Source organism: Xyrauchen texanus, chromosome 2 (genome assembly GCF_025860055.1).
Source record: "Xyrauchen texanus isolate HMW12.3.18 chromosome 2, RBS_HiC_50CHRs, whole genome shotgun sequence".
Taxonomy (NCBI): domain Eukaryota; kingdom Metazoa; phylum Chordata; class Actinopteri; order Cypriniformes; family Catostomidae; genus Xyrauchen; species Xyrauchen texanus.
The window spans coordinates 38,097,630-38,125,431 of record NC_068277.1 but is presented as its reverse complement, the minus strand read 5'-3'; the positions used below and the strand labels follow the sequence as shown (position 1 = coordinate 38,125,431).

The 27,802-nt window shown below is 37.6% G+C and overlaps 1 protein-coding gene across 1 annotated transcript; it reads left to right on the top strand.

The window, feature by feature from the left end:
- Nucleotides 1-27,755, top strand: chrm4a (cholinergic receptor, muscarinic 4a). Its single transcript, XM_052151285.1, has 2 exons — nt 1-370; nt 22,797-27,755. Exons 1-2 carry the CDS (start codon nt 316-318, stop codon nt 24,281-24,283), a joined length of 1,542 nt encoding a protein of 513 aa, XP_052007245.1. The 5' UTR covers nt 1-315; the 3' UTR covers nt 24,284-27,755.
- The last annotated feature ends 47 nt before the right edge of the window (nt 27,756-27,802 follow it).

Genomic DNA, 27,802 nt, shown 5'->3' with positions numbered 1-27,802 from the left:
CTGGCGGATTGTAAATAGGTTCGGTCGAGAGAAATACACTCGCACTTCCGCTTGAGGTGTGCTTAGGAGAGATACCAGTCGCGATGGCAGAGTCTGAATGAGCTTCTCACCACTCGCGAGAGCCGCGCGGCAAAAGCGCACGATGTGAAAACAACAAAAAAACACACCAAAAAAACAAAAAACAAAGTGCTCTCGCGCAACAAGAGGACTGACCTTCCAATGTTTTGAAGGAAAAACATGAAGGAGTGATAGAGGAAGGGTGGATTCTTTGTATTTTTCCTTCTGGCTGGCTGAGCATTTTTAAAATCATGCAACATGAATGTAACTAACAGCACTGGAGCAGAGGGACTCGCGCCCTGGAACTTTAACGGTAAGTTAAAGCAGTGACACTCCAAGTAGGCTACATTCATCTGTAGCCTACCTAAATGACACAGAAGAGTTTTATTCGAAATCACATCAAAACAATTCAAAACAAATATTGTTTCTGCTCAGTCCACATACCGATACCACGTCTTTTGAAATTCACCTTTAAAAAAATATTTTTTTTAAAAAACTGTTAGGCTATGTTTTCCCCACAATTTCAAAGTTTTTCGGTTAAGTTTATTTTGTGGATACATTTCCACCTTCTAACTAAAGGTCAGAGTGAGCAACAAAAGCATTGGAGAAACGCATCGATGTTACTTTAGAACACCAGCAAAAATAGCTAAATTTAGGCTACACCCCAGAATATCTGTTAAAAAATTATCCATTCAGGAAACATTGAGAAGGTCTCTGAATGCTCATTTCAAGCATTCAAATATAAATAATAACTTACATGATATATTATACACAAATTATATATTAGATGGTAATTGAATGTTTTATTTTTTGAATCAAGTCAAGCGGTTTGTAGGGACATGTCTGAGTTGAAATATTGCCTGCATTAATGATGTTTTTATTCATTCAAGTTCTGTAATGTTATACTTTATTTATGTGTTTAATATAAACCATATTCATATTTACATCTGAAAAGTATTTAGGAATATAAAAAGTCTATTAATCAGAAGACAGCTTTGGTTTTAACTTGGTCTGAAAACAAAAACGTGTGATTCAATTTTGTGTTGTTTTGTGTGTCTGTTTTGTGTAAGTTTTATTTGTGTGTGTATGTAGGTAGCCTAAAGCTTTAGCAAAATAATGACTGAACACATCAAACAAAGTAGAGCTATGGCGAATTCTTAACATTTAAAAATGACATAAGAGACAAAGTATAGAATAAATCTGTGTGCAGTGCATATACATGCATATCTGATTGGTTTAATTTGATTCGGTGGTGTTTTCTTGCTTGAATGTCCTGAGGAATTTGCTGTGGATGGATCTTAAGAATGGCATGTTGACATTGAGTTAGATGAGATTAGTGTTGTGGTTTACCTATTAATGTTATGGTTTTGGGTAGAGATTGGATTCATGTTAAGATGTTCGGGTTTTTTGGATAATTCACCAATAGTTTCTTTTCACTGTGTCTTTGGCACTCTGCTTACTGATCTGTCATCACCTGATTTTCAAGTCCCTGTGGGCTCTATCTATATCTTAGAGATCTGTTGTGATTAATATGGAGCAGCAATACAGCCCAATGTGACGCACCCTCTGGACCACCTCTTGAGGAATCTCCACTTCATATACTTTGGATTTCTGGTGTGAAGTTTGATGAACATTGAAAACCTGTGCTGTAAAGGGGGTTTTAAATAGGCTGAGAGATTGACAGACCTGTCATTCATTAACAATCAAAGAATCCCATGCAGACACAGAATGCACATGCAAATTTAATCTAAATACTCTGTGCACTGGATCCAGTTTTTTCTCTACCCTCAAATTATAACTTTCAATCAGAGTACAGATCATACATTACCCTCAGAGTTGTGCACAGCAGGCCCGGCACAAGCTCTAAGATCTAAGGTGGGCCATAGGTCTGTGGGTGTGGGTGAGTTGGCACTAACACAAATAACCATGGTATTAGTCAGTTATTAGCCAGGTATGGTACTGTGGAAGTAGCATTGTATTCTTTAAAACAATTTGACTTGGTATAGCTTGTCATATACCAGTGGTATTCACTTAAATGTCTTTCTAGTTGTAAATTTCCAAGTTGGCAGCAGTAGGAAGAAATACTAAATAGACAAAATAGTCTAATAGTATCTCCTTAGAACTGTTGCTTTGTCCAGTATTTACACTAGGGCCTAATAATGGCCCAGAGGCACAAAGCAGTGGGGTCAGAGAGATATTTTACAGAAAGAAAAATTATTTGTATTTTGATCCTTGCATCATTACATCATATCCTTAAACACAATAAAGAAGTAATGGCTGTCACGTGTTCCGGCTGGAGAAACTACGTTCAGTCAGTCACAGTTCAGGACTGCATCGCAGCAATCTGGATGGATGTTAATCTGTTATCATTTTGGTGAAATTGTTTACCTGCTATTTTGCTTGGATATATTTTCTGGTAGAGTTGTTGAAGCTAAAATTGCTTGTATGAATCGAACATTACTCATGTGTTTACCGATCGTGAAGTATCTGCGTTGTCAAGTTACTCTGACATGTTTACTAATATTTATGACTTCTGAAATTGACTTCTTGTAATTGTTATATTGCATATTAGCATATTATATTCATGTTTAATAAAGTATATTTTATTCCCATCATTATTGAATCCTCGTTTTATGTTTTTAGTTTATGGTGTTATTGTATGTATTGCATAGACATAATATTGTAGTATTACGGCTCATCAACTGAGGCTGTACAATATAATACAAAAATAATAAAGTCTTCCATAACTCGTATCAGCCATAACACGAGTATTACCTCTTAAATTGACATGTCTAGTACAATACAAATATAACACTTGAATAATCACATTAAAATATACTAGTAAGTCTGGAATACCCTGTTCTTTATGTAAAATTGTATCGTAAAATTCACAGACGATACAGCTGTACTTAGCCTTCTGTACCAGAATTCTGATCTGTCAGAATATTTTTTAGAGGTATCAAGGTTTGTAGAGTGGTGTGATTTAATTAATCTTATTTTAAATACAAAAAAGACAGAAGAGATGATTTTTGACCCCAGATCAGTAGGCGATCATACAGAAGTGATAATACATGTAACAGCCATTAAGCAAGTGTGTTCCTACAAGTACCTTGGTATTTATATTGATAAAACACATAACTGGGGGATTCATGTGGACACAGTTTGCTCTCGTGTACAACAGAGACTGTATTTTATGTGTAGACTTAGCCTGTATGGAGTTGATAAAAAAATGATGTGCTTATTTTATTGGGCAGTCGTATTACAATATGGTCTTATGGTTCAACAAAGTCTAACCTTGGGCATCTGGTTAAAATTGCAATGAAGATTGCAGGGAAAAGGGAGTAGGAAATATCAGGCCCTTGAGTCACTGTATGAACAGTGGGTTCTCAGGGAAGCAAATACAATTTTTGCTCTCTCACTGCATATATTGCACTCAGAGTATGAATTGTTACCCTCTGGAAGATGGTACAGATTGCCAATGTGTAGGTATAATTGTTTAAAAAAATATTTTATACCTACCTCTATTAAAATGTTAAACAATGAGTACAATATTTTTTTTTTAAGGTTAGAGATTTATGTTTTTATTGTATTTGTTCTTATTTGTATTGCTATTTTATGATCAAAATGTATTGTCAATATAAATTAACCTTGAGTCTAAAACAAATTTCACTCAGGGAACAATAAAATGTATTTAATTTCATTTCATTAAAAGCACTTTGAGTGTAGTGTCAGAAAAGCACTATAAGTGTAAAATTAATTAATTCAAAATATGTAAATAGGAGTGTTCCCTTTCTGTCACTCACTCGACGTTGTGTCGATTGTAGTGACACAAGGGGTCTTTCTTGAGAGCCTCGCGCACCTCTGAACTTGAGAAAAGGCCAATGAGAAATTGGCAGACAGAATTTGCATGTCCCGTCCCTGGACATATGGGTATAAAGGGAAGCGGATGTGCGTCTGTCAGTCAGATTTTTTTCTTCGGAGTCGAGCGGTTGTGCACCAGCAAGCTGAGCTTGTCTTCTCACTACTGCTCCACTCACCTCTGCCAGAGCACAGCTGTTGGATCTTACGGCGCATTTCCAGTGGCTTTCTCCTTCTCTGCATGCTGTGCAGTCCACGCCCCTGGGTGCTTCGGCAACGCTTCTGTGAAAGTTAAGATGCAACCCTCTAAAAGAGAGTATTTTCATAAGTAAAAGAGCAATAGACAGCAGGCCATTTCAGGACTTGGCTTCATTCTCGTTCTCTACTGTGCATTTTAGTGAAATATGCTGATATCAATCTATATTGCTACTTGTTGTGTGTCTATTGACACATCAGCAACTCCCTACTAACTTTAATATGAGGGAGAGTGGCAACTGTAGCTCAGAGAGTGATAATAGGGCGTAAAATTGGGTTCGGTGCTAAGGAAAAAATACTAGAGGAAATACTGTATAACAGGAGCATCACTCACTTACAGCGCTCTTCCTTGGCATGTCTCTTGGCACAGGCTGGATGAAACCTATTTGGGCTCCGGTTCACAACAGTGGGCCGGACTCACAATTAGGTGGGCCCAACCCTGACCCTCAATCGGGACTGTTGCACAGACTTTTCTCTCCCATCTAGACAACTTATCTTGGGAGAGAAAAGCTAAGAAGTGGCTGAGCGTCAGTCATAGTTCACTCTGAGAGCATGTCTTTCCCACACACTTTTAAAAGAGAACAAATCTCTCAGTTCCGTATCTCTGACTGACTCAATCACATCTCTTTTCTGACCATGATTTCTCACTGTGTGAACTGGTAAAGCACTAGAAGAATCCCCCAAAGTGAAAGTGTGATCTCAATCTCCTCCTGTTTGTTTTTCTCTTCCTCTCCCTCAATCTCGCTCTCTTTGTCTCTAGCTCGGTGTTAACCCAGTTTCACAGAGGAAAGTGTGTCGCCATGCTGCTGTTTCACCCTGTTACACATGCTCACACACAAACCGAACAGAATGAAATGCCTGGAGACACAGCAGTTCTTAGTGGATTCTTAAGCAGTGAGTGAGAACAGCTGTAACAGCAGGAATGGCTTTCAGCTCTATAGGAAGCCCAGAGAATATCTGCCATTGGTCATCAACAATTGCATCATCTATGACACCTATGGACTAAATATTTCATCAGACCAACATATAGTACATTTTGGTTGCATAAAATTACAGTGAGGACAGAATGCAATCTGGGGCATTATAGCATGATATCTCATGGGACATTAAAGCAGATACTGACCCCAGAACAGCGCCCTCTGCTGTAAGCATGGAAAAAATTGTTTTGAAGAAATCATCCAAAGGCTCAGATGATCAAAATTGGCACATCAGGATTGTGTTTAATAGGAGCAGGGGAAAGAAAGGCACTATATAAATTAATATATAAATTATTGAAAGGTAGTTATACGATTTTAGTTAATCATCTTTTTTAATGAAAGATCATTACAGCAAGGAATGCATTGTTATTGATGCTGCCTGTGATTTTTTATTGGTCTCCAGAGCTTTGCACTCATCCGCATTAATTTCACATGTGAGCTGGCACACAAAATGCTTTATCAGTAGGGTTAAGTGAATCTTGTAGCACCTTGGGAGAAATGCTACACTACTGTATGTGCTTATCAATAATGAACATAATGGCACTGTACTAAAGCAGGCTTGCATATACTGCACATGGTCACACTCATAAAAATACATTTGGTTTGACCTCCTGGAGACAATAATATTGATAACAGTGTGTGTGTGTGTGTGTGTGTGTGTGTGTCATGAGCTCATGTTTGTAAATAAATAAAAATGTTCTTTTCATGCCGCTCATGACAGCACAGTTACCAGGAAACCTTCACTCCCTGCCAATCCGTTGACCCGTTAAGATAAGCTCAATTGACAGCATTGTGGCATAATGTTGATTACCACAAAAAAAAAAACAATATTTAGACTTGTCCCTCCTTTTCTTAAAAAAAAGTTGCGTCGTGTCTCTGTATTGCAGGCAGCGGATCAGGAGCGACAGGGGAAGGGGGAAAGTGGTCTTGAGCTGGCCCAAAGGCGTAAACACATATTGAGCTATATATAACACATGATAAGTTACACAGAAGTATTTTCTCAGGCACTTATTAAGTCTAAATAGATGCACAATTTACATAATTTCAGTAGTACACCCAAATGACAATAGTCATATCATACTGTTAATCTGTTGTACTTGTTTAATCAGTGCTGCTAAATCAGTGCTGTTTTGTTTAGTCAATGCTGCTAAAATGTGATAAAACAAGGAGTTGTGACATATTTTGACTCAGAGTAAACATAATTACTTTCTGATATACAGTATACATGTAGTGTGTGTGTGTGTGTGTGTGTGTGTGTGTGTGTGTGTGTGTGTGTGAGGGACAGAGAGTCATTAGTGGCCAGTATGGTGGATCTTATAATGAGCAGAAAGCAAAATCAAAGGGGGAGTGTGATGAACAGAGTACAAAAGCAGCCCACACACACACTCCCACTGTTGTCTTTTCAGCTCTGCAGAGGCCTGTGTGACGTTTGTGTATCTGTGTGTCCTGATTGGCTTGTTAACAAACTATAACTTTTGTTTGTCAGAGAAGTGTTGGACAGTTTGTGATTTAAAAACTTTTCTTGGTAATTATATAAAACCTTTCAACTCATCATATTTGTGTTGACATGCAGTAATGTTGCTGTAGGTGTACAGATATTATGTACATACAGTATGTTTATGTTAATTAACAGATATTCATGTGTGATTTTATTGTACTGGTGGGGAGAAGTGAATTGGGAAGCAGATGGCTTTATGTTTTGAGTTTCCAGCTGGTAACTGGAGGGTTTCTGATTTTAGTCTCAATAGACTCACTAAATGAGCAGTTTCCATGTGTGTGGGTGTCTGTGTGCATTTGTTTGTGCAGACGAGCGTGTGTGACTGGATCCATAGTTAATTCCTCTGCACTTGAGTTGACTGCCTTTCTGTTTTTTTGTCATTAAATTAAATGTTGGTCTATATAAGTGTTTAGCCTTTATGAATATTTGACAGTTTATTTGTGCAAGGTTGTGTGTGTGTGTGTGTGTGTGATGCAGAGAAATGTTCGAGCAACAGCTGCTGTTTTCTGCTCCCCAGTGCATAGCACAGGAGAAGCACAGCGGCAAGAATGACAACTTATATAAAAGTCACTAAAAGTTATTTGTGATTCACTAAGGAGACTCTTTCGCTGTATTTTTGACTACATGTCACCGCCTCACTGACAAATGGCCAAAATTCACTATTATCATTGCAGAAAGGAAGTAGAAGTCTCCAATAAGCAATGTCAATCTTTTTTAAAGGTACTGACAAATAGATCACAATGTAACAAAATGCCCAGTTCTAAACAACTGAGCAACGGTATACTGTATGCGAACATTTTGACACCCTCCTCACCGCTGTGGGAGGCATTTAGAGGATAATAAAAATTTTAGGACGCTACATGTTAAACCTAAAAAATTTGTTACCGAGGGGGCCTGGGTAACTTTGCAGGACTTGCCGCTGACTACAACACCTGGAGTCGTGAGTTCGGATCCAGGATGTGCTGAGTGACTCCAACCAGGTCTCCTAAGCAACCAAATTGGCCCGGTTGCAAGGGAGTGTAGAGTCATATGGGGTAACCTACTCGTGGTCACAATTAATGGTTCTCGCTCTCAATGGGGCGAGTTGTGCGTGGATTGTGGAGAGTAGCATGAGCCTCCACATGTGGAGTCTCTGTGGTGTCGTGCAAGACGAGCCACATGATGAGATGTGTGGATTGACGGTCTCAGAAGTGGAGGTAACTGAGACTTGTTCTCCACCACCCGGATTGAGGTGTGTAACTGCACCACCACAAGGACCTATTAAGTTGAATTGGGCATTCCAAATTGGGAGAAAAAGGGGATAAAAAAAAAATTTGTTACCAATTACATTTTGCCTCATTCTTTGAGTAGAATTCACATCTTGTCAGTAAAAGAAGCTGTTTTAACCACTCGATAATGATTTAAAGTAATATATATATATGCAGTAGATAATGTTTAATTTGTCCTATTTGCATTCTGATTTCATGACGCTAATGCGCTAACACGCTATAATAAGTGACGATTACACTCTGTTACTGTAATTTATGATGACACTGATACAACTGCAACGGTGGGTGTATAAAAGAGCGTTAATATTCAGAATACAGACAAAAGAATGGTGATAGAGGCATATCTTACTTTGGTCAGATGTGTGAATGGCTTTCAGCTGCAGATGGCACATGAGTGAATGGGCACTTGTCAGTAGAGAAATCAGTAGATTTGATTCCTTTGTAGACTAATAAACAAAAGCATCGCATGACATGTTCTTGGAAAATGTTTCTATGCAAACGATTGTACTGATGTAGGTAAATGTGCACCAGCTTGCTAATAACTGCATGCCAGTGTGTTCATGTTGAATACTGACTGAACAACGAAAAACAAAGTAGTAGGTGGAGCATCAGGTCACACCTATTGAAGACATGGACCAATGGCAGTAAGACGGTGTTTTGCAGCCGGTTAGAAGTTTTCTAAAAGTTTGCCCAAGCGAGCTGTTACGAACCACCAAAGTGAAGCCACATTTTTTCAGATTTAGTTTTAAATGACACTTATTCGTTCTTTGATTTCGTATGACGTACATTGAGGCCTTAAATCAAAGGGCTACAGTGACTTAACTTAAATAAAGGGATGTTGTACTGTATGTGTTCAACTGCTGTATTATTTGGGGTATCTTTGCTAATCATTACAAATTAATAACTTGTGCATGTTACATAATACATAATCAGTTCTTCATAATAACAGAATAGTAAAAAAGAAATATTGGTAAAAAATAAAGTGTCTTCAGACAAATGCGCTGATATCAAAAGATCTATCAAAAGACTAAACCAGAAAGCTCTGAGGTCGATTCCACCTGTTTACTTCAACCTTAGACAGTTAGTCCACTCAACACAGTGTTTCATAAATATATTCAAATACTGATCAAATTATGTATAAAATGCTTATAAAATAAATTTTACTTTGCCCATGTTTGATCTGAAATTTGTGTATGTGCTCAACGCGACACACACTCAGAAGAACCTCATTCTTCTTCCCTTTTTAGCCCCGTTCACTTCCTCAGCTCGAGCATCGAATATTGCAAACATCGAGCATCGAATTAGAGGCATGATGGATGTGTAGTTTATAGTTTACATAATTAAATTTGATTAGATTCATTAACTCATTAAAATACTTAAAATTGCAATTCATATATAAATTGCTTGAAAACACCTCATATGATTAAAAATGTATTGTTAATAAAGCAATATCACACGAGCATGAAGGCTGTATGTCCAGCTTTCATCTAGGCTGTGAGAATGCAGGTAATCACAGCCGTGCTGATAGATGGATAATACAGCATGATTGCGAGTGTTCAGTGAACAGTTCAACAAACAAGTAAATAAATAAGTAGGGAAAAAATAAGGACTACATGTGGCACTACATTCTCACGCCATGGATTTAGGATCTGCAGTTCAAAAGATGCTTTCAATCTGCATTACTAATTTGAAAACCACGCTTTAGATATAGTAATGACAGCTTGCACTGTTTCTATCAAGATATTGGAGATACAAGGATTTGTCTGTGTATGAGAGAGAGAGAGAGTATCTGAGCATTTGATTACCTGCATCTGTTAGTTTCACACATATAGCTTTCATAATATCAGCTGTAGTGTGACAGTAATCCACCCCGATCGTGGAGTGATGCTGCCACATGTGCTATCAGGATTATCCTACCAATATTTCACTCACATTCAAGTATTTTGTTGTGGGAGAGAAAACATAATAAGAAATAGTATATTTCTTTAGGAACTCTTATTTTGACACTAGCACAGAAAGCATTCCACCATGTTGAAAGTTAACATCTTCTCCCTACTTGGTATCTTGTTTTGACTTGTGAAACTTGTGCTGATGGTGTGAGCTATCAGCACTCTTGGAACATCTCTCGTCCAATCAGATTCAAGGACCGGAACTTAGTGTTATATAATTAGGGGCCAAGAACCGAAGTTGCGTAGGCAGCTATTGTTTCTGTTAATGTTCTCTTTATTATAATTCTGTATAGGTGTCCTATGCCAGCCCATAGAACTGTTCAAGGGAAAGTTGACATTTTGCACATAGGCAGAGGACAGTCTGAAGAGATACCATTAGCACATTCGGAGACTTTATCTCAAACCCTCTAGCGTCACCAATGGTTTAAAATTTCAATCATATTTATGCTAATAAATTTTGAACCGTAAGCTCTAGAGACTAGATTTTCCCCATTTTGAATTTTCATAAAAAATCAAAATAATTTCGAACTCATCCTAGGCAGTATGTCCAATTTACAGGAATTTTTTTAGACCAAAATGCTTTTGAATGACACGCAACAAATTCTATGAAGAATGCGCCAAATTGAACTTGAGGTTGTATTTCCAGAATGCATTGATGGATTGTGACGAAACTTGGTATACGTCATAGCCATCATGCCCTGAGGTGACCAGCAGCGTTTCGGCGCAGTTCCCGCATTTTTTATGTCAGAAGACATAAAAAATTGCTATTTTTACGTATAACTTCTGAATGGTTTGTCCTAAAATCACGAAACTGGACTCTTTAGATTCTGTGGGACATACCGTGTTGAATGATACCACATTTGTCGTAGTCGGCCAAACTTCCTGTCGGCCATTATTATAAATCAGTTGGTCTGATTTTCACCAAATTTTGCTCAGATCATCTTTAGACCGTGTCAACAAAAAGTTGTTCAAAGACCAAATCGCCCTTGAATAACTCGCAGAAGAAATTTTATGACAAGCATTCCAAATCAATTGTTAGCCTTTTCCTGCTAATTTGGTGTGTCTAAACAGAATTTAACAACACCTAAAAACATGTACCTCCAAATAATACAAAAAACTCTACTTTATTGTTGTAATTTTAACTCATTCCACTAAATTTACTAAAATTTAAAAAAATTACTCTATAGCATCGCCTCTTTAAATAATTCACGCTTACTCACAAACTTGCGTATTGATTCAGTCTGATAAATCATTCAACTTGAATGGAATCTCTTAACCAAAAGCATTGTTACCCAAGTTGCCCATAAATGACACTAACGATGCTTTTGGGAAACACAGCCAGAACAGTAAATAAATGAACATCTGACTCACTGCACTACATTTCTTTACACTCAGTCATCTCTGACTTCAGAATAAGGGACTAGAGACCTAATTTTGGTCTTTTATTAAAGAAGACACTTGGGAGATTTTTGCAAGCGAAATCAGTTAAGTATTAATTTTTTTTTTTAAGTTATAGAAGTTTACATTTATTGAAATGAAAATGGCAAAAAATTTATTTCATTTATTAAAAAAATTATATAAAACAAATATATGTGTTGTCCAAAAAAATTATAGAAAATTAAAGCCATATTTCAAACCAAGTTGTGTCCCAAATTTTAAGTAATTCAAGTCATTTACTAGGCGCAGTACCAAAAGTGGCCACAGGATGAAATGAGAACTCCATTGGTGCAAGAGTGAATAAAACTAATTTCAGAATATTTTTGAAAAACAAAGTTAAGAAACACTACTCAAACCACATAAGTGGACACAATATTTTATTGAAAAACATTATATAAAATTAATTACAGATTATAATTATTATAATTACATTTATAATGCATGGATACAGTGTAAGTATTAGCAGTGGAAGCCAGTAATTATTCACATTTCTAACAAACAAATATTTTTCTTCCATAAATTATATAATAGTTTGTTTGCACCACTAAATAAAATTATAAATTATCTAAAGAGCCCATTCATTCACAGCATCTGTGCATTTAGCTTTAGACCTATAGCTGCTATGAGTCCAAACAAAGAATATGCACTCCTGCTGGTTTGGCATTTATTCATCCTCAAATCTGCGTGAAACTTATTCCAATGTATGCAAATATAGCTAGATTGTAGTGTTTTTGAATAGATCCATTGAAAGAAGCTAAAATGTTAGATTTCTGCTCCGATCGGTCATCAGAAATGCAAAAAAGCTCAGAGCGTAATGCTGGCCTTTGGTTCTCTATTCAAACAAACACTCGGATGAGATCACTGTTCTGGAATGAGCAAGATCAACCCCTGTAACCATGCGCATTTTGGAGAGGCCATGGCACTTTTGATCTGGTTTGATTGACAGCTCTGCCTGATCAGTCATTTTTTTCCCTCAGTTTTCACCGTTTCTGACAAAATGGTCAAGTCTACTTCGTGGAAATTTACCATGGATTGTATTCTTGAATTTCCTGCCATCTTCCGATCGGATTATGACCAGAAGATATAAAAGATAAGTAATACCGCTCATATGTTGCATGTCATTCAGATTGCAAAACAGTGGGCATATTTCAAAGCTAGAGACTTGTAGCTTTCAAACGATCTAAGGTTTGTCAAGATTAAAGTTGGATATGAAAATAATATAGTCCAATAAACATATAAAAAAAAAAACGCTAGCAATGCAGAAAACGTCCCATATATGGGCTCTTCACTATACTTGCTGTCTGATTGTTCATATGACATATTTTATTTAAACGTTTGAAATTATTGGAGGATAACTATTATGTAGTGCACATATATGTGTGTTGGGAAAGTTTTTAATCGGCTTCCTTTTTACTTGATTGTTACACAAATAAATTTTTAGAATAATTAAATAAAATTATTTGTAAAATATAATTTTACTTTTTCCTCTGAAATAATTATTTGTCATTGACCCTTATATAGATACCAGACACAGAATAATTCTAGTTCTGCAGACAGTTATTTAGAGGGGTGTTACATTCATTAGTTAAGTCTGGTTCATATGTCTGATTAAAGAATGCAAAGGGGACAATTTTATGCTTCTCTGAATAAGCTTGTTCATGTTGACAATAAAAATATAATTGTTAACATTTTAGGCCCTGGATTTTAGGAGTTAATGTTGTGATGAATAATTAATTACTTAGTAGTTATTTTAATTTACCCATAGTTATAAAATAGTTCTCAATGAGACAAATACAATTCAGTAATTATTGATTAGCTATCAGTGAACAATCACAGTCATTAGTTTGATATTACTGAGCATTGCCTATTGACCATTATATTATATTTTAAATACTTTATATTTATACTATAATATTACCTAAATATGATATGATATGGATATGACAGTGTATATTTATTTTAATTTTATATATTTATTATGAAATTATATTTAATCATAAATACTGTATGTTTGGTATGTGTTTAAGAATTTACATCACACTAAGTATGTATACTGGGTAATTGACACTAGGGCTAAATGAGTAATACAGAGATAGTGTGCATGAAAGAGAGGGAGCTCGCAAGAGATACGGGTCATAAATCAGGACCCAATGTGTTGAACGTGTCCAGAGAGAGAGATGAGGAGAGGTGAGGGAGGGTAAAAGTACGTGAATTATTATGATTATATAAGTGGCAGAGCTCTCCTTCACCTTAATGGTGTTCAGTCAGAAATGCACTCTATTCATATTGTCCTATCACACAAAGACCTTTCTAGGGTCAGAAGTCTGTATAGACTGGTAATGTTTTTTATTTTGTTCAAGGCTCTGTTGAGCAAGTCATCATACCGATTAATCACTGAGCTGAGGAGTACAGAATGAGCCAGGGGAATACATCTGCGCAGCTTTGGCAGTGGAGCTGTGATCAGGCACAGAACTGTTGCGATGCTGGAAGCCAGCTGAGCTAAGACCCCTCATATCTCACTGCTGCAGGCACAGAACTGATCACCCCCTCTGCATCTATATGCTGCCAATTCAACAGAAACAGCTGTGTGACAACTTCAGAATGAGATCAAATCACAGAAATAGATGCAGCTAACACTTACTTACTGTAGCAGCATGCATGATCTCAGAGCTCAAGCCCATTCTTGTGCTCCAGCCCCCCACCCCTGTTATGGACAGCACACCAAAACCGTTTACCTTAAAAGAATGTTCCACACCTTAAAGGAAAGGTCCACACTGTAACCTCAATATTTGCTCTTTTTTTAAAGAGAAAGTGGGATGAGTCAAAATAAATTTTTGTGGTATGCAACATTATTCCACAAATGCTGTTGATTGAGCTTAACTTGTATTGAACCTGGAACATTCCTTTAATGTGATTTAGGACTATGAACCAGTGAACTTGTGAATGGTAACAATTCAAACCTTATTGTAACATAAAACCTAAGTGTTTCTCAATTTTGAGGCTGCTTTGTTTTGGTAAAATGGTAATATATGAACAAAATTAAAGTAGGTTATATTAAACTTTGAAAGGTAAGTGTGGTTTTCATTTGTTGTTGACCCTTTATAGGCATTCATATAAACTCCAAATCCATTACCCAGCTTCTACAGCTTTGTCTGGATGTTTTATTCTTGAGCTGCAAGTGGATATATATTTAGAGTGTCTGGTGTCAGTAGCATGTATGGGTGTGTCAATGACAGATATCCATCCTGTTGTGAGATACGAGAATCATCTGTTCATTTAAGATCTACCGTCTGTCTCTGTTACGGATATTCAGTTTGGCTCATTGGATGCAAGCAGTGAAAAATGTGCTAGATAAAATCAGTTACAGATTGGGGGAAGAAGGAGGATGGGGCGTCTCCTTGCCATCAATTTCTGTGAAGCTGCAAAGTGCCGCTTTACTGCAACAACACAATCTGTTCGAAATCTGCTAGTAAAGATGAGAACATAATGCTTAGCACAAGCTTTGCTGAGATGTTTTGTCAGCATATCTGAATTGTTCCAGATTGTTTTTTTTATCTTTTGACATGAGAGTTAGTGCAGGAATTGTGCTGGTTCAAAGCTCAGCCACCCCCACATCACACAAATGTCACTCCATCCTCAAAGAGCTTTGAGTCTGAAAATGAACCTCCAGTACAGGTGAAACTCGAAAAATTAGAATACCGTGCAAAAGTTCATTAATTTCAGTAATTCAACTTAAAAGGTGAAACTAATATATTATATAGACTCATTACAAGCAAAGTAAGATATTTCATGCCTTTATTTGATATAATTTTGATGATTATGGATTACAGCTTATGAAAACCCCAAATTCAGAATCTCAGAAAATTAGAATATTACATGAAATCAATAAAAAAAGGATTTTAAATACAGAAATGTCGGCCCTCTGAAAAGTATAATCATGCATATGTACTCAGTTCTTGGTTTGGGCCCCTTTTGCATTAATTACTGCCTCAATGCGGCGTGGCATGGATGCTATCAGCCTGTGGCACTGCTGAGGTGTTATGGAAGACCAAGATGCTTCAATAGCGGCCTTCAGCTCTTCTGCATTGTTTGCTCTCATGTCTCTCATCTTTCTCTTGGCAATGCCCCATAGATTCTCTATGGGGTTCAGGTCAGGCGAGTTTGCTGGCCAATCAAGCACAGTAATACCATGGTCATTGAACCAGGTTTTGGTACTTTTGGCAGTGTGGGCAGGTGCCAAGTCCTGCTGGAAAATTAAGTCAGCATCTCCATAAAGCTTGTCTGCTGAAGGAAGCATGAAGTGCTCTAAAATGTCCCGGTAGACGGCTGCGTTGACTCTAGACTTAATAAAGCACAGTGGACCAACACCAGCTGATGACATGGCTCCCCAAACCAACACAGACTGTGGAAACTTCACACTGGACTTCAAGCATCTTGGATTGTGTGCCTCTCCATTCTTCCTCCAGACTCTGGGACCTTGGTTTCCAAATGAGATGCAAAATTTGCTCTCATCAGAAAAGAGGACTTTGGACCACTGAGCAACAGACCAGTTCTTTTTTTCTTTAGCCCAGGTAAGACGTTTGACATTTGAAGCCCATGTCCAGGACCCGTCTGTGTGTGGTGGCTCTTGATGCAGTAACTCCAGCCTCAGTCCACTCCTTGTGAAGCTCCCCACACATTTGAATGGCCTTTTCCTGACAATCCTCTCCAGGCTACGGTCATCCCTGCTGCTTGTGCACCTTTTTCTTCCACACTTTTCCCTTCCACTTAACTTTCTATTAATGTGCTTTGATACAGCACTTTGAGAATATCCAACTTCTTTTGCAATTACCTTTTGAGGCTTTCCCTCCTTGTGGAGAGTGTCAATGATGGTTTTCTGCACAACTGTCAGGTCAGCAGTCTTCCCCATGATTGTGAATTCAACTGAACCAGACTGAGAGACCATTTAAAGGCTCAGGAACCCTTTGCAGGTGTTTTGGATTAATTAGCTGATTAGAGTGTGACACTTTGAGCCTACCATACTGAACCTTTTCACAATATTCTAATTTTCTGAGATTCTGAATTTGGGGTTTTCATAAGCTGTAAGCCATAATCATAAAAATTATATCAAATAAAGGCTTGAAATATCTTACTTTGCTTGTAATGAGTCTATATAATATATTAGTTTCACCTTTTAAGTTGAATTACTGAAATTAATGAACTTTTGCACGATATTCTAATTTTTCGAGTTTCACCTGTATGAGCAGGTATTTTCCTCTACCGAATACAGGATCCTCGAAAACTCTCTCAATAACCGCATATTTTGTAAAGAGATTATGTTAGTACTCTAAAAATGTGATTTTCAAACTTAAATGGATTAATGTGGATGTGATTTTACAGTCTCTTCTAGGAGTTGTGAAAATTAGATGTAATCTATAGGAGCTTTATAGTACAGCCATGGCCAAAAGTATTGGCAGTGACATAAATTTTGTGTTTTGCAAAGTGTGCTGCTTCAGTATTTGTAGATAATTTTTTCACATGTTTCTATGGTATACTGGAAAACAATGAGAAGCATTTCATAAGTTTTAAAGGCTTTTATTGGCAAAAACATTCAATGTATGCAAAGAGTCAATATTTACATTATTGACCCTTGTTCTTCATAACCTCAGCAATTCGCTCTGGCATGCTGGATATCAGGTTCTGGGCCAAATTCTGACTGATGGTGATCCATTCTTGCCTTATTAGTGCTCGGAGTTGATCAAAATTTGTGGGCTTCTGCTTGTCCACTCGCCTTTTGAGGATTGACCACAGGTTCTCTATGGGATTAAGATCTGGGGATTTTCCTGGCCACGGATCCAAAATTTCAATGTAATGATCTCTGAGCCACTTCATTATCACTCTTGCCTTGAGACATGGTGCTCCATCATGCTGGAAAATGCACAGATCATCACCAAATTGCTCTTGGATCGTTGGGAGAAGTTGCTCTTGCAGGATGTTTTGATACCATTCTATATTCATGGCAGTGTTTTTGGGCAGAATTGTGAGAGAGCCCACTCCCTTGGATGAAAAGTAACCCCACACAAGAATGGTCTCAGGATGCTTCACTGTTGGCACGACACATGACTTGTGGTAGCGTTCACCTTTTCTTCTCCGGACTATCGGTTTTCCAGATGTCTCAAACAGTTGGAAGGGGGCTTCATCAAACAAAATAACTTTGCACCAGTCTTCAGCTGTCCAATCCTTGTACTTCCTGCAGGATTTCAGTCTGTCCTTGATGTTTTTCTTGGAAAGAATTGACTTCTTTGCTGCCCTTCTTGACACCAGGCCATTGTCCAAAAGTCTTTGCCTCACCAACCTGCTGCCAATATTGAGCAAGCTCTGCACTGGTGGTGACACGATTCCGTAGTTCTGGCGCTTGTTTGACACTCTGGGACATCCTGAAGCCTTCTTCACTGCAGTTGAACCTCTCACCTTGAAGTTCTTGATGATCCGGTAAATGGTTCTTTCAGAAGCAATATTCTTTGTAGCAACTTCCTCGCATGTGAGGCTATTTTGATGCAAATCGATGATGGCTGCATATCTTTCTTTAGAGGTAATTATTGCTAACAAGAACACAATGATTGGAAGCACTTCTTCCCTCCTTTTAAATCAATCAGTCTGCTCTTATAATCCAATCAGTATGATCGAGTGATTTCACCTGACTAGCACTCGTTCTCACTTTCCCAGGTGCTGCTGATATGATTAGTGAAATGATTATGACTTGTCATTTTGTGCCAGGACCAAAAAACAGTGAAATTTGGGTTTTTGTGATAAAGTAAATTTTTTGGCCAATTAAGCTTTTTGCAAGTATTTACAATTTTTAATCTGATCACTCTTCGTTCCCATCAGTATATTAAATATTCGCCAGGAAAATGCAACCATTGGAGAGAGTGATTTGTCCTGACATTGAGTAACTAATTTCATTATACAGTACATTCACTGTTTCGCTTTTATGATGGTTGTCTTAGACTGCTTGAGTAAACAGCATAAATTAATTCTAGGCTCTATGTTGGCATTACTATGATGTTTATGAATTCTGATTCCAACTGTGAGATTTTTTATACCATAAAGCATGACATGTCAGATCAGAAAAAGCTACGCTGAATAGTCATGCTTCCAGCTGAATCAGGAGCTGCTCTTCCACTGCTGTTGTTGAGCTTTTCAACTGGCCACACATGCAGGACTTATTTTGAATGCAAGTGATTCTCACACCCCGCCATTTGTTATAAGATGCATGCATCTGATGTTTTACAGAGCATGTGTGCATGTGTGCATGTATGCGTATGTGTTGTGTGATGGGTTTCTTCTTGTTTATCTTGTCACATTTGTCTTGCTGTTGTCTGAGAATCTGCTACGTTCTGCACACTTGCTGACAGCAGGGCAGATGAGGTGCTACTATGTTGCCATGCAAGTACACTTTGCAGCCTGACTACACACTCACACTGTTGCCCCACACTGAGGACAGAAAAGCCAAAACATACTCAAGTACACAAACACAGACGCTTCTAGCTACACAAACTTGGTTTCGATTTGTAGTTGCATTTCAAAATGTGTCAGACTGCAATTCATAACACAACGAATGTCTGCGTTGCCGCACGGGCTGCTACAGTGGACAAGTGTTGTAAACTGTCTGCTTCTATAGTCAGTTTTCATGGAAGAGCAATATTGCTAAGCAAGTAAGGTAAAGTAAACATATTTATAGCAACTTACCTGAATAAGAACACATCCAGTTTAATGAACGTAGTTCTATTGCCCCCTTGAGTGCTGAGGTCATTATTACTGCATGTTAAGCCAGACCGCATGTTAGAAATGCATTGGCCAAGTGCTCGTATCTGCATACACTTACTTGCGTAAAGTTTGTTTCTGGCCTAAGAGAAGTTCTAACATCATGCCAGACATGGGCAAGCTTCACTGGAAGAGTTTAGGATGCCAATTGAAGTAAGGGTTAGGGTTCAAGTACAGAGTCAAATTGTATGAAATAATAAAAAAAATAAGTGACTCAGTCCTGGAGAGCTTTCTCCTTCGGTGATATCAGATGAATATTGTTGATTCATATTTAATGAGGCTGGGCACTTATCTTTCCGCTCTACTCGAATCCACAGTTGAGTAATTGCTGATTCATATTTGATAAGGGGTAAAGAATCCTCTCCCCACATTGACTCACTTATAACTAAGGGGAAATTAGAGCATGACATCCAAACTCAATTGACTCTTTAAACTCTAAAGTACTGCTAGGTAGCAATGGCCACACATTTTAAAGAGTGTGATCTGTGTTTGGATGAGAGAGGAGGATGATAGAAGAGAATGTTTGTGTGTTTGTCCATAAGCTCTCAAAAGGAATAGGATATGCAGCGTCTGGTCGTCTAGAGTGTGGCAGTGCTTTGATGCCTGCTGATGATCAGTCAGGTGGTTTTGAAAGAGAATAAAGATAAATAGAGGGGCTGGGTGGGGCGGTCCATCCTCTACTGAGAGACTGATTTCAGATCGAATAGTATTAAAGACAGATCAAGAGAAGTGGAAAAGAATCCAAGACCAGTTTCTTAGTGTCCACATGTGCTACATTACAAATAATTCGGAGAGCAGCGTATTTGCTGCAAGTCTATATCCCATGTGTATTTTACAATTATAGGCTGTGATTTTTCTGGTCATCCAGAAGATGGCAACTTTCAAAAGATATCAGATTTAAAAAAAAAATAAATAAAAACTCATTAATAAATAATGTGTCTTCAAAACTCTTAAAAGTAGTTGCATTGTAGGGATTCATTCTGATGTGCTTACTTTGGTGTGTTTTGTGGAATATTGTTTTTAGCATACAGAGTCTCTTCAAACAGGTTTTATTTGCCTATTGGATTAATATTTTATCAGTATGGCAACAGATTCCTAGAAATATACATGGAGGCTATGGACAATCCATGATCCCATATAGCTTCTCACATTTACACTTTGAGAAGAATTTTTATGTAGAACTAAAAAAAAATCACTTTTTAAGATGGTTGAGCTGTGTGCACAGAGATATAGCATGCCGTGTACATAATGGCAAAATCTCATGAAATGCATCCTACAGTACATTAAAAAATGACATGCCAAAACCTTATCCAAAATTATTTATTATTAAAGAAAGCAATTTATATATTAATTGAATTACAATTTTACATAATTGGGTTATACATGTAAAGAGGACTCATATCATAAGCTTGGGATGTTTATTTTTCCTCAGCACATTTTCACATTTTCAGGGTCCTTAGGATCTCTGACTAATCCTTGTGTATTTAATTGTTCCAGAGTAGCTGAGAATATTAGGAGACCCAGGGGTTCAGTTGACTTTAATGGCTGGGTATCTTTGGCTTCTGTGATTGGATAATGTCTTTATGGAATCTAATCTGAATAAAACATTTTGTGGGGATATAATTAATCTGTTCTTCACCTGAGACAACTCGTACACTGATCTAAAAAGCAAAAGCATTGCTTTACAAGTCTTTATTAATATTTGATTGTGAATGAGGGAAAACATGGCTGTTTTTTTCCTTTGATAGTGAACAACTAATTTTGTTTTGTTTGTTAAACTATAAGCACATTTAAATAAATGAAGCTGTTTCACAGCTCTAATAAGCCTAGCACATTCTCTTAAGATCTTAATGAAATAGTTCACACAAAAATGATAATTCTCTCATTATTCACTCTCCCTCATGCTGTTTCAGACTCTATCTTACTTTCTTTTGTGAAACACAAACAAAAATATTTTGTAGAATAGCTCAGCTGTTATTGTTCATACAATGTAAGTCAATGGGGTCTAAAACTTGCAAGCTCTGAAAAAGCACATAAAGGCCACTTAATAGTAATCCAATAGTGATCCAAGTGTTTTAATCCATATCTTCTGAAGCACTATGATTGGATCGAGACAAAGCAAAATTAAATCCTCACGCTTGATGCATGCACGCTCACAACCGGAAGTTCTCGGGTGAAGGACGCGAAGACGAGTGAGCGAGATTCTCTCATGAATGTGCGTAGGAGAGATAGGTGGAAGTGAAGCTTTTTGGTGTGAATTTTAGCTTTGTTTAGCAATTGCATCACTTTAGAAGACATGTATTAAAAGAACTGATTGTATGGATTACTGTTATGCTGCCTTTATGTTCTTTTTGGAGCTTGAAAGTTTTGGATTCCACTGATGAGTAAACGATGATCATTTATGCATGAACTATTCCTTTAATTGTCATGCATTCATTGGTCAGATGCTAGTACCACTAGTCAGACAAACTATGGATTTTACACAATGATTTACATTAATAAAAGCATTCTGGTGTGCTGTAGGGACTGTGACAGGAAGAATGAACGCGTGATGTTTTAAATTGTTACATGATTCCTTGTTTTATAATATTACAAAATATCACCCCTCAAAAACTAAACAAATACAGTAAATAAATAAATAATAATAATGTATCATTACAACTTTTGAATAATGTAAAATTACATTATATGTTGTTGCCAATATGTTGTTCTAAAACAAGTTTTCTGTGGAATACAAAAAATGCCAGAAGAAAATGTCCATCCACAATGACAACATCTGTGAAGCTCCAAAAGGGACAAAAAAGCACCATAAATGTAGTGCATGCATCTTATTCCATGTATTCTAAAGCCATACCTTAGCTTTTATTGTGAGGAACAGACAGTTCATCTCGGTAATCCATTTTTATCAAGTTAAAAACTCAGTGAAGGGAAAGATTATCAGTGAATAAAGACACATTTTGATCTGTTTCTTGCATAAACCTATAGTATAGCTTCAGAAAACTTATAGAGCACACAAAATGTTTGAACTGTTTAAGGTGTTTTTCTCAAAACTGGAATGGAAAGGAGAAAATATTTTTTTAGAATTCATTCTTAATTACATGAATCATGGCTGACTATGGATAGTGAAATTCTACAATGTCATCTATAACTAAAAACTATTTGTTTTGAATGATGCTGCATCTACGAAGCTAGGTGTCACTATAAGTCTAAGATGACACAATCAAAAAAGTTTTAAATAGTTATCTGATCTGAGATGTATGGGGCAATAATTTCCTGATATTTGCTTAAAAGGTATGTTTGAGAGATGGATATCACCAAGTAATGTTTCTGTAAAGTGGATTTCAGAGTTGTTTCTTAGCTGGGTCAACTGCTACCAAAAAACGTATCCTACTTGTGACCCAAAAGATTTCCTTCAACAAAGATTTATTTCCATCTGGGCACGATTACAAAACTCTCTGAGAACTAGGCCTCTTCTTTTTAACATGAACAGCATATATCAAGTATATTTATTTTTCATGATGGAAATGTAGCCTACTGAAGCAATATGCATAATAATGAACGTCATGCTGTTTTTCCTTTATGCTTTCCCATTCTATTTATATCAGTGTGTGATTATTTAAATCAAACTGTTGCTGATATCAACTGGATTTGTGTCATTTTTTATATACCTGTGCATTGTATGTATGTGCTGCAGGTTCATTGAGCAACCCATCCAGTGATGCCAACCTCAGCTGTGACAGTGGCAGTGCTAATGGCTCATGTGCAGCGGTCGAAGCAGATGCTGGGAGCCCGTACAAGACGGTGGAAATGGTCTTCATTGCATTGGTCACAGGATCCCTCAGTTTTGTCACTGTTGTGGGTAACATCCTTGTCATGCTCTCGATCAAGGTCAATCGGCACCTACAGACCGTCAACAATTACTTCCTATTCAGCCTGGCCTGTGCTGATCTCATCATTGGTGCGTTCTCCATGAACCTTTACACTGTCTACATCATCAAGGGCTACTGGCCACTCGGCCCTGTAGTGTGTGACCTGTGGCTAGCACTGGATTATGTGGTCAGCAACGCCTCTGTTATGAACCTGCTAATCATCAGCTTTGACCGATACTTCTGTGTGACCAAACCCCTCAGTTACCCCACACGCAGAACCACCAAGATGGCAGGACTCATGATCGCCTCTGCCTGGATCCTGTCCTTCATCCTGTGGGCTCCTGCAATCTTGTTCTGGCAGTTCATTGTAGGAGAACGGACCGTGGAACCAGGTGAATGTTACATCCAGTTCCTTTCCAACCCCGCTGTGACTTTCGGCACAGCTATCGCTGCATTCTACCTGCCGGTGGTCATCATGACTGTGCTGTATGTGCACATCTCTCTGGCCAGTCGCAGCCGTGTGTCCAAGCAGAAGCCCGAGGCCAAAAATGAGAAGAAAAGCCCGAAGTCCAGCGGTCTGCTCAAGACTCACCTCTTAAAGCAGAATAACAACAACCAGTCTCCTCCTAAGCCCAGCTTAGATACCTGTTCTACTGTAGACACCATGAAGAATGGGAAGCTAGATGAGCCTGTGGTGTCCACCAAAGCTGAATCTTGTGTGCAGCCAGAGGAGAAAGAGAGCTCAAACGACTCCAGCACTGCCATCATAGCACATAAAGAGCTCAAAGAAAGAGCTAACAGTGAAGCCACATCAGAGGGTGGCTTGGCATCTGCGGCAGCAGCTGTGCCTAAGATCAACCCTCAATCCAAATGGTCCAAGATCAAGATTGTCACCAAACAGGCAGGAGATGAGTGCATCACAGCCATTGAGATCGTCCCACCAAACAGTACCGGCGAGAGGCGGTCCATTCCTGTGAACCGCCCGCGCAAGGTGGCACGGAAGTTTGCCAGCATTGCTCGCAGCCAAGTGAAGAGGAAAAGGCAGATGGCGGCGCGAGAGAAGAAAGTAACAAAGACGATCTTTGCGATCCTGCTGGCCTTCATTATCACATGGACGCCGTACAACGTAATGGTGTTAATCAGTACGTTCTGCCAGTCTTGTGTTCCGGACACAGTTTGGGCCATCGGCTACTGGCTCTGCTACGTCAACAGTACTATCAACCCTGCTTGCTATGCGCTCTGTAATGCAACCTTCAAAAAGACCTTCAAAAACCTTCTCATGTGCCAGTATAAGAACATTGGCACTAGATGAGCATAGGGCAGAGGCAGCCAAAGGTGTCTGGAGATGTGTGCATGATTTGGAGGGTGCAAAGGCTGTCCCAGCCTTTGCCCCCCTTGAACCTAAGAAAGTACTGTGCAGTATATTGTGAGGCTTCATAATCCCATAATGTTAAAACTGTGTGCTGCACACTAACCAAAAGAATAATTGTTTACAGAAGGATGGTGGGGTTGTAACAAGAGACAAAAGATGAGATCATGAAACAAATCAAGTAATTGCTGCACTTTCAAGATCTTTGGAACGCTACACTGCAATGACATGAATAACAGACCAATCAATGTTCCTAGACAGCATTAGTTTAGAGAGATAATCACACCTCATCATCATTCTCAACAGTGGAAAGAGTGATTTGTAGTAAAGAGTTAAGTGTAAATCAGTAGAGACATAAGGAAAAATGCTATGAACATGATGAATTAAGGGATTGCATTCATACCCCTAGTACATCATAAATGGTAAAAATCAAGTCCTTTCGGTTAGCATTATCCGCATTAACAGTGCACTGTTTCTGACACTGACCTCAGATTCCCTGTAAACACAGAGACAGAGATGAATCTAAAACATTATGGTTGTGATTGGGGAACATATCACAGTCATTCAAAGACATAATGAATTATGGAAAAACTTCTTGTCTCACCTTCCCTGAAGTTTTTTTTTTCCTATATCTGAACCGTATACATAAAAAGCATAATGAAGTAAGGTTTGCTGATGGACCACAACAGCTGTGTCGTCCATCGCATTCATAACAAGACAAATTCTGGGCATGTGGTTGAGTCTTGGAGAAGTTAGTCTTATCTTTATCCTTTTAGTTTGATCTTCTTAAGCTTCTGGAAAAGGTTGAAATTTAAAAGGATCTCCTCAATGGATTAAGATATGCATAATGGACTTTAAATGGGATAAGACACTTTGGACTGAGCTATGAGAAATATTGTTGTAAAGTTTTGACCTCACAGAGGTTTGTAAATATGTTTAGTATACATAATGAATATATGCTCTTGAAAGTATTGTTTCTTCCCTGCATTTAATGTCTGGATGTTTGTATTACTCTTGTATTTAGTTGGTGATTTTCATGTGATTTTACAAATTAAATTTTAAATGTATTGCTGTCTGTTAGCAAAACTGTTGAAATCATTTATAATTTGTGATATACTTGGGGAAAAGTAAGAGATGACTTGTACATTTATTTAAACTATTTATAAGATTTTCAATTTCAAGCATTTCATTTAAAATGGTGCATATATAGTAGGAATGTCAGCAAATTTGAGAAATGGAAAATTGGTTTTATTCCCACATCTAAAACAAATTCTTCATTCAACAAATATTCACTTCATAGTATTGTTTGCTCATAGTGCAATATAGTTTTTTCAAAATGTGTGCTTACTTTGTATTTAAATATAAAGTTTTTAATTGATGAAACAGAATGATTAAACCTGAGGGAATTATATGAAGATATTGTGTCAGAATTAGCACAAAGGGGCTTGTGTTGTTACGTTACTAACAAGCTGCCAGTTTCAGTAATTATTGACTGTACTTAAATCAAATAAGTCATAATGCTCTTGTCTGTTATTAGGCCTGGCCTGATAGTGAGATTATTCATTCATCAGTAAAAGAACATTTGCATCATTTTAAGATGCATAGACTTGCCTGTCTTTGGTTTGGTTTTATGTTTCTACCTCATAATCACATTTTCTTTTAGAGTCTGCATCTCTAAACCAGCCCTGAATCTCTTTTAAACAAGTGGTAAAGACAGACTAAGTGACTCTTATGCCATTGCAAAGAATCTAAAAACAGATTTCCATTTTTCCAAATTCATGTTTAAAATGTGCCAATTGCTTCTGGTCTTTTTCTTTTGGAGATGATACATTGATTGATGAAGTAAGGCTGTTCACACCAGCTAAATTCTTCAACATTTATACTAAAGACATGTTTTTATTACATGAAGACTCACCAAACTGAGATACAAATGATCTAAGAAGGCATCCATTATTGTTATTTCTAGTGGAATTAAATGAACAAGTGGTTTGATCTAAAGCAATGGGAGGAATTGCATCTCTCAAAATATTATTAAAAAATGTCTCTATAATGTCAACTCTTTGTTTGAACATCCTGAGGAAATTCAATCATGCAAGCAGATCTATTTCAAAAAATTGCCCTTCTGTACATCTGAAAATAGCAAAGGCCTATCTTTAGCACTTGACAAATGCAGCAAAATGACTTTGCTCATTACACTCTATTTCATCTGTTTTTTTTTTTTTAAATCAGGGAGGATACAATTTTATTTCTAATGTCTACACAATGTTCCATGGGATTCATGGAGATATCTCCTGTATAACAGTACCAGCTTAAGGGGAAGAATAAACCTGTTATCCCAGATGAGATGATGGAATGAAAACATTGTAATAATGGACTAATCTGCTGCCCTTATTTAGCCAATGTACATAAGAGTGTATGGTTCTTTTTTCTATTGCATAAAGCTTAATAAAGACCTTAAGCCCACTGACAATAATGGAAGAACAATGATTACACAGTGCACTTTCATTATGCAAATGCACTCTGTCAGCTGACAGAAAGTGACATTTCAAAAGCGCGATAAGTTACTGCTAGCTTTAACGTGAAAGCAAACTTACTACAACATTTATATCTCAAATAATGTACATATTTACACATATTGTGTTGATGGTAAAGCATTCAACTCATAGTAGCAAGGTGTTATTAGTTGTCAAATTCATCCAAAATTGGGGGGGGGGGTCATTAAAAAACAAATATTCGATCGTCATTTACTCACCCTCAAGCCATCCCACATGTGTATGACTTTCTTTTTTTCTGCAGAAATTTTTAGAAGAATATTTCAGCTCTGTAGGTCCTCACAATGCAAGTGACAAGTGAATGGGAATTTATAGAAAAACATGACTTAAATATGGATCTGTTTCTCACTCACACCTATAATATCACTTCAGAAGATATAGATTTAACCACTGTCTTATGGATAACATTTATGCTGCCTTTATGTGCATTTTGGAGCTTCCAAATTTTGGTCACCATATACTTGCATTGTATGGACCTACAGAGCTGAAATATTCTTCTAAAAATCTTAATTTGTGTTCAGCAGAAGACAGAGGATCAGGTTCAGTACAGGATCTCGGTTGTGTCTAGAAAGTAAACACCAGGATGATAAAAATCTCACGAGAGTCGCACGCAATGTATACACACTGTGTTATTATGTTTATTAAGAGTCACATGGAAACCATACACCTGCCCCAAACCCTAGTAACAGCAAATGCGACTCTAGCGAGACCTTGGCATCCTGATGGTCACCTTCTAGACACAGCCCAGGACCACGACCAGGCAACTCCGCCAATTCTGCTACGCAGGGCATGCCGCGACCGCATGAAGTGTCCAACATTACAAACTCTGTTATTGTTTGAAGAAGTACATTATCTGGCTACTCAAAGTAGACTTATTTTTGGTTACATTTTTAGTGTGAACACACTACTT

Bases quoted from the DNA above. Each gene is read 5' to 3' on its own strand.
- chrm4a (XM_052151285.1), top strand. From the start codon at position 316: ATGAATGTAACTAACAGCACTGGAGCAGAGGGACTCGCGCCCTGGAAC. The intron at 371-22,796 runs GTAAGTTAAAGC...TATGTGCTGCAG, and splicing joins CGCGCCCTGGAACTTTAACG to GTTCATTGAGCAACCCATCC.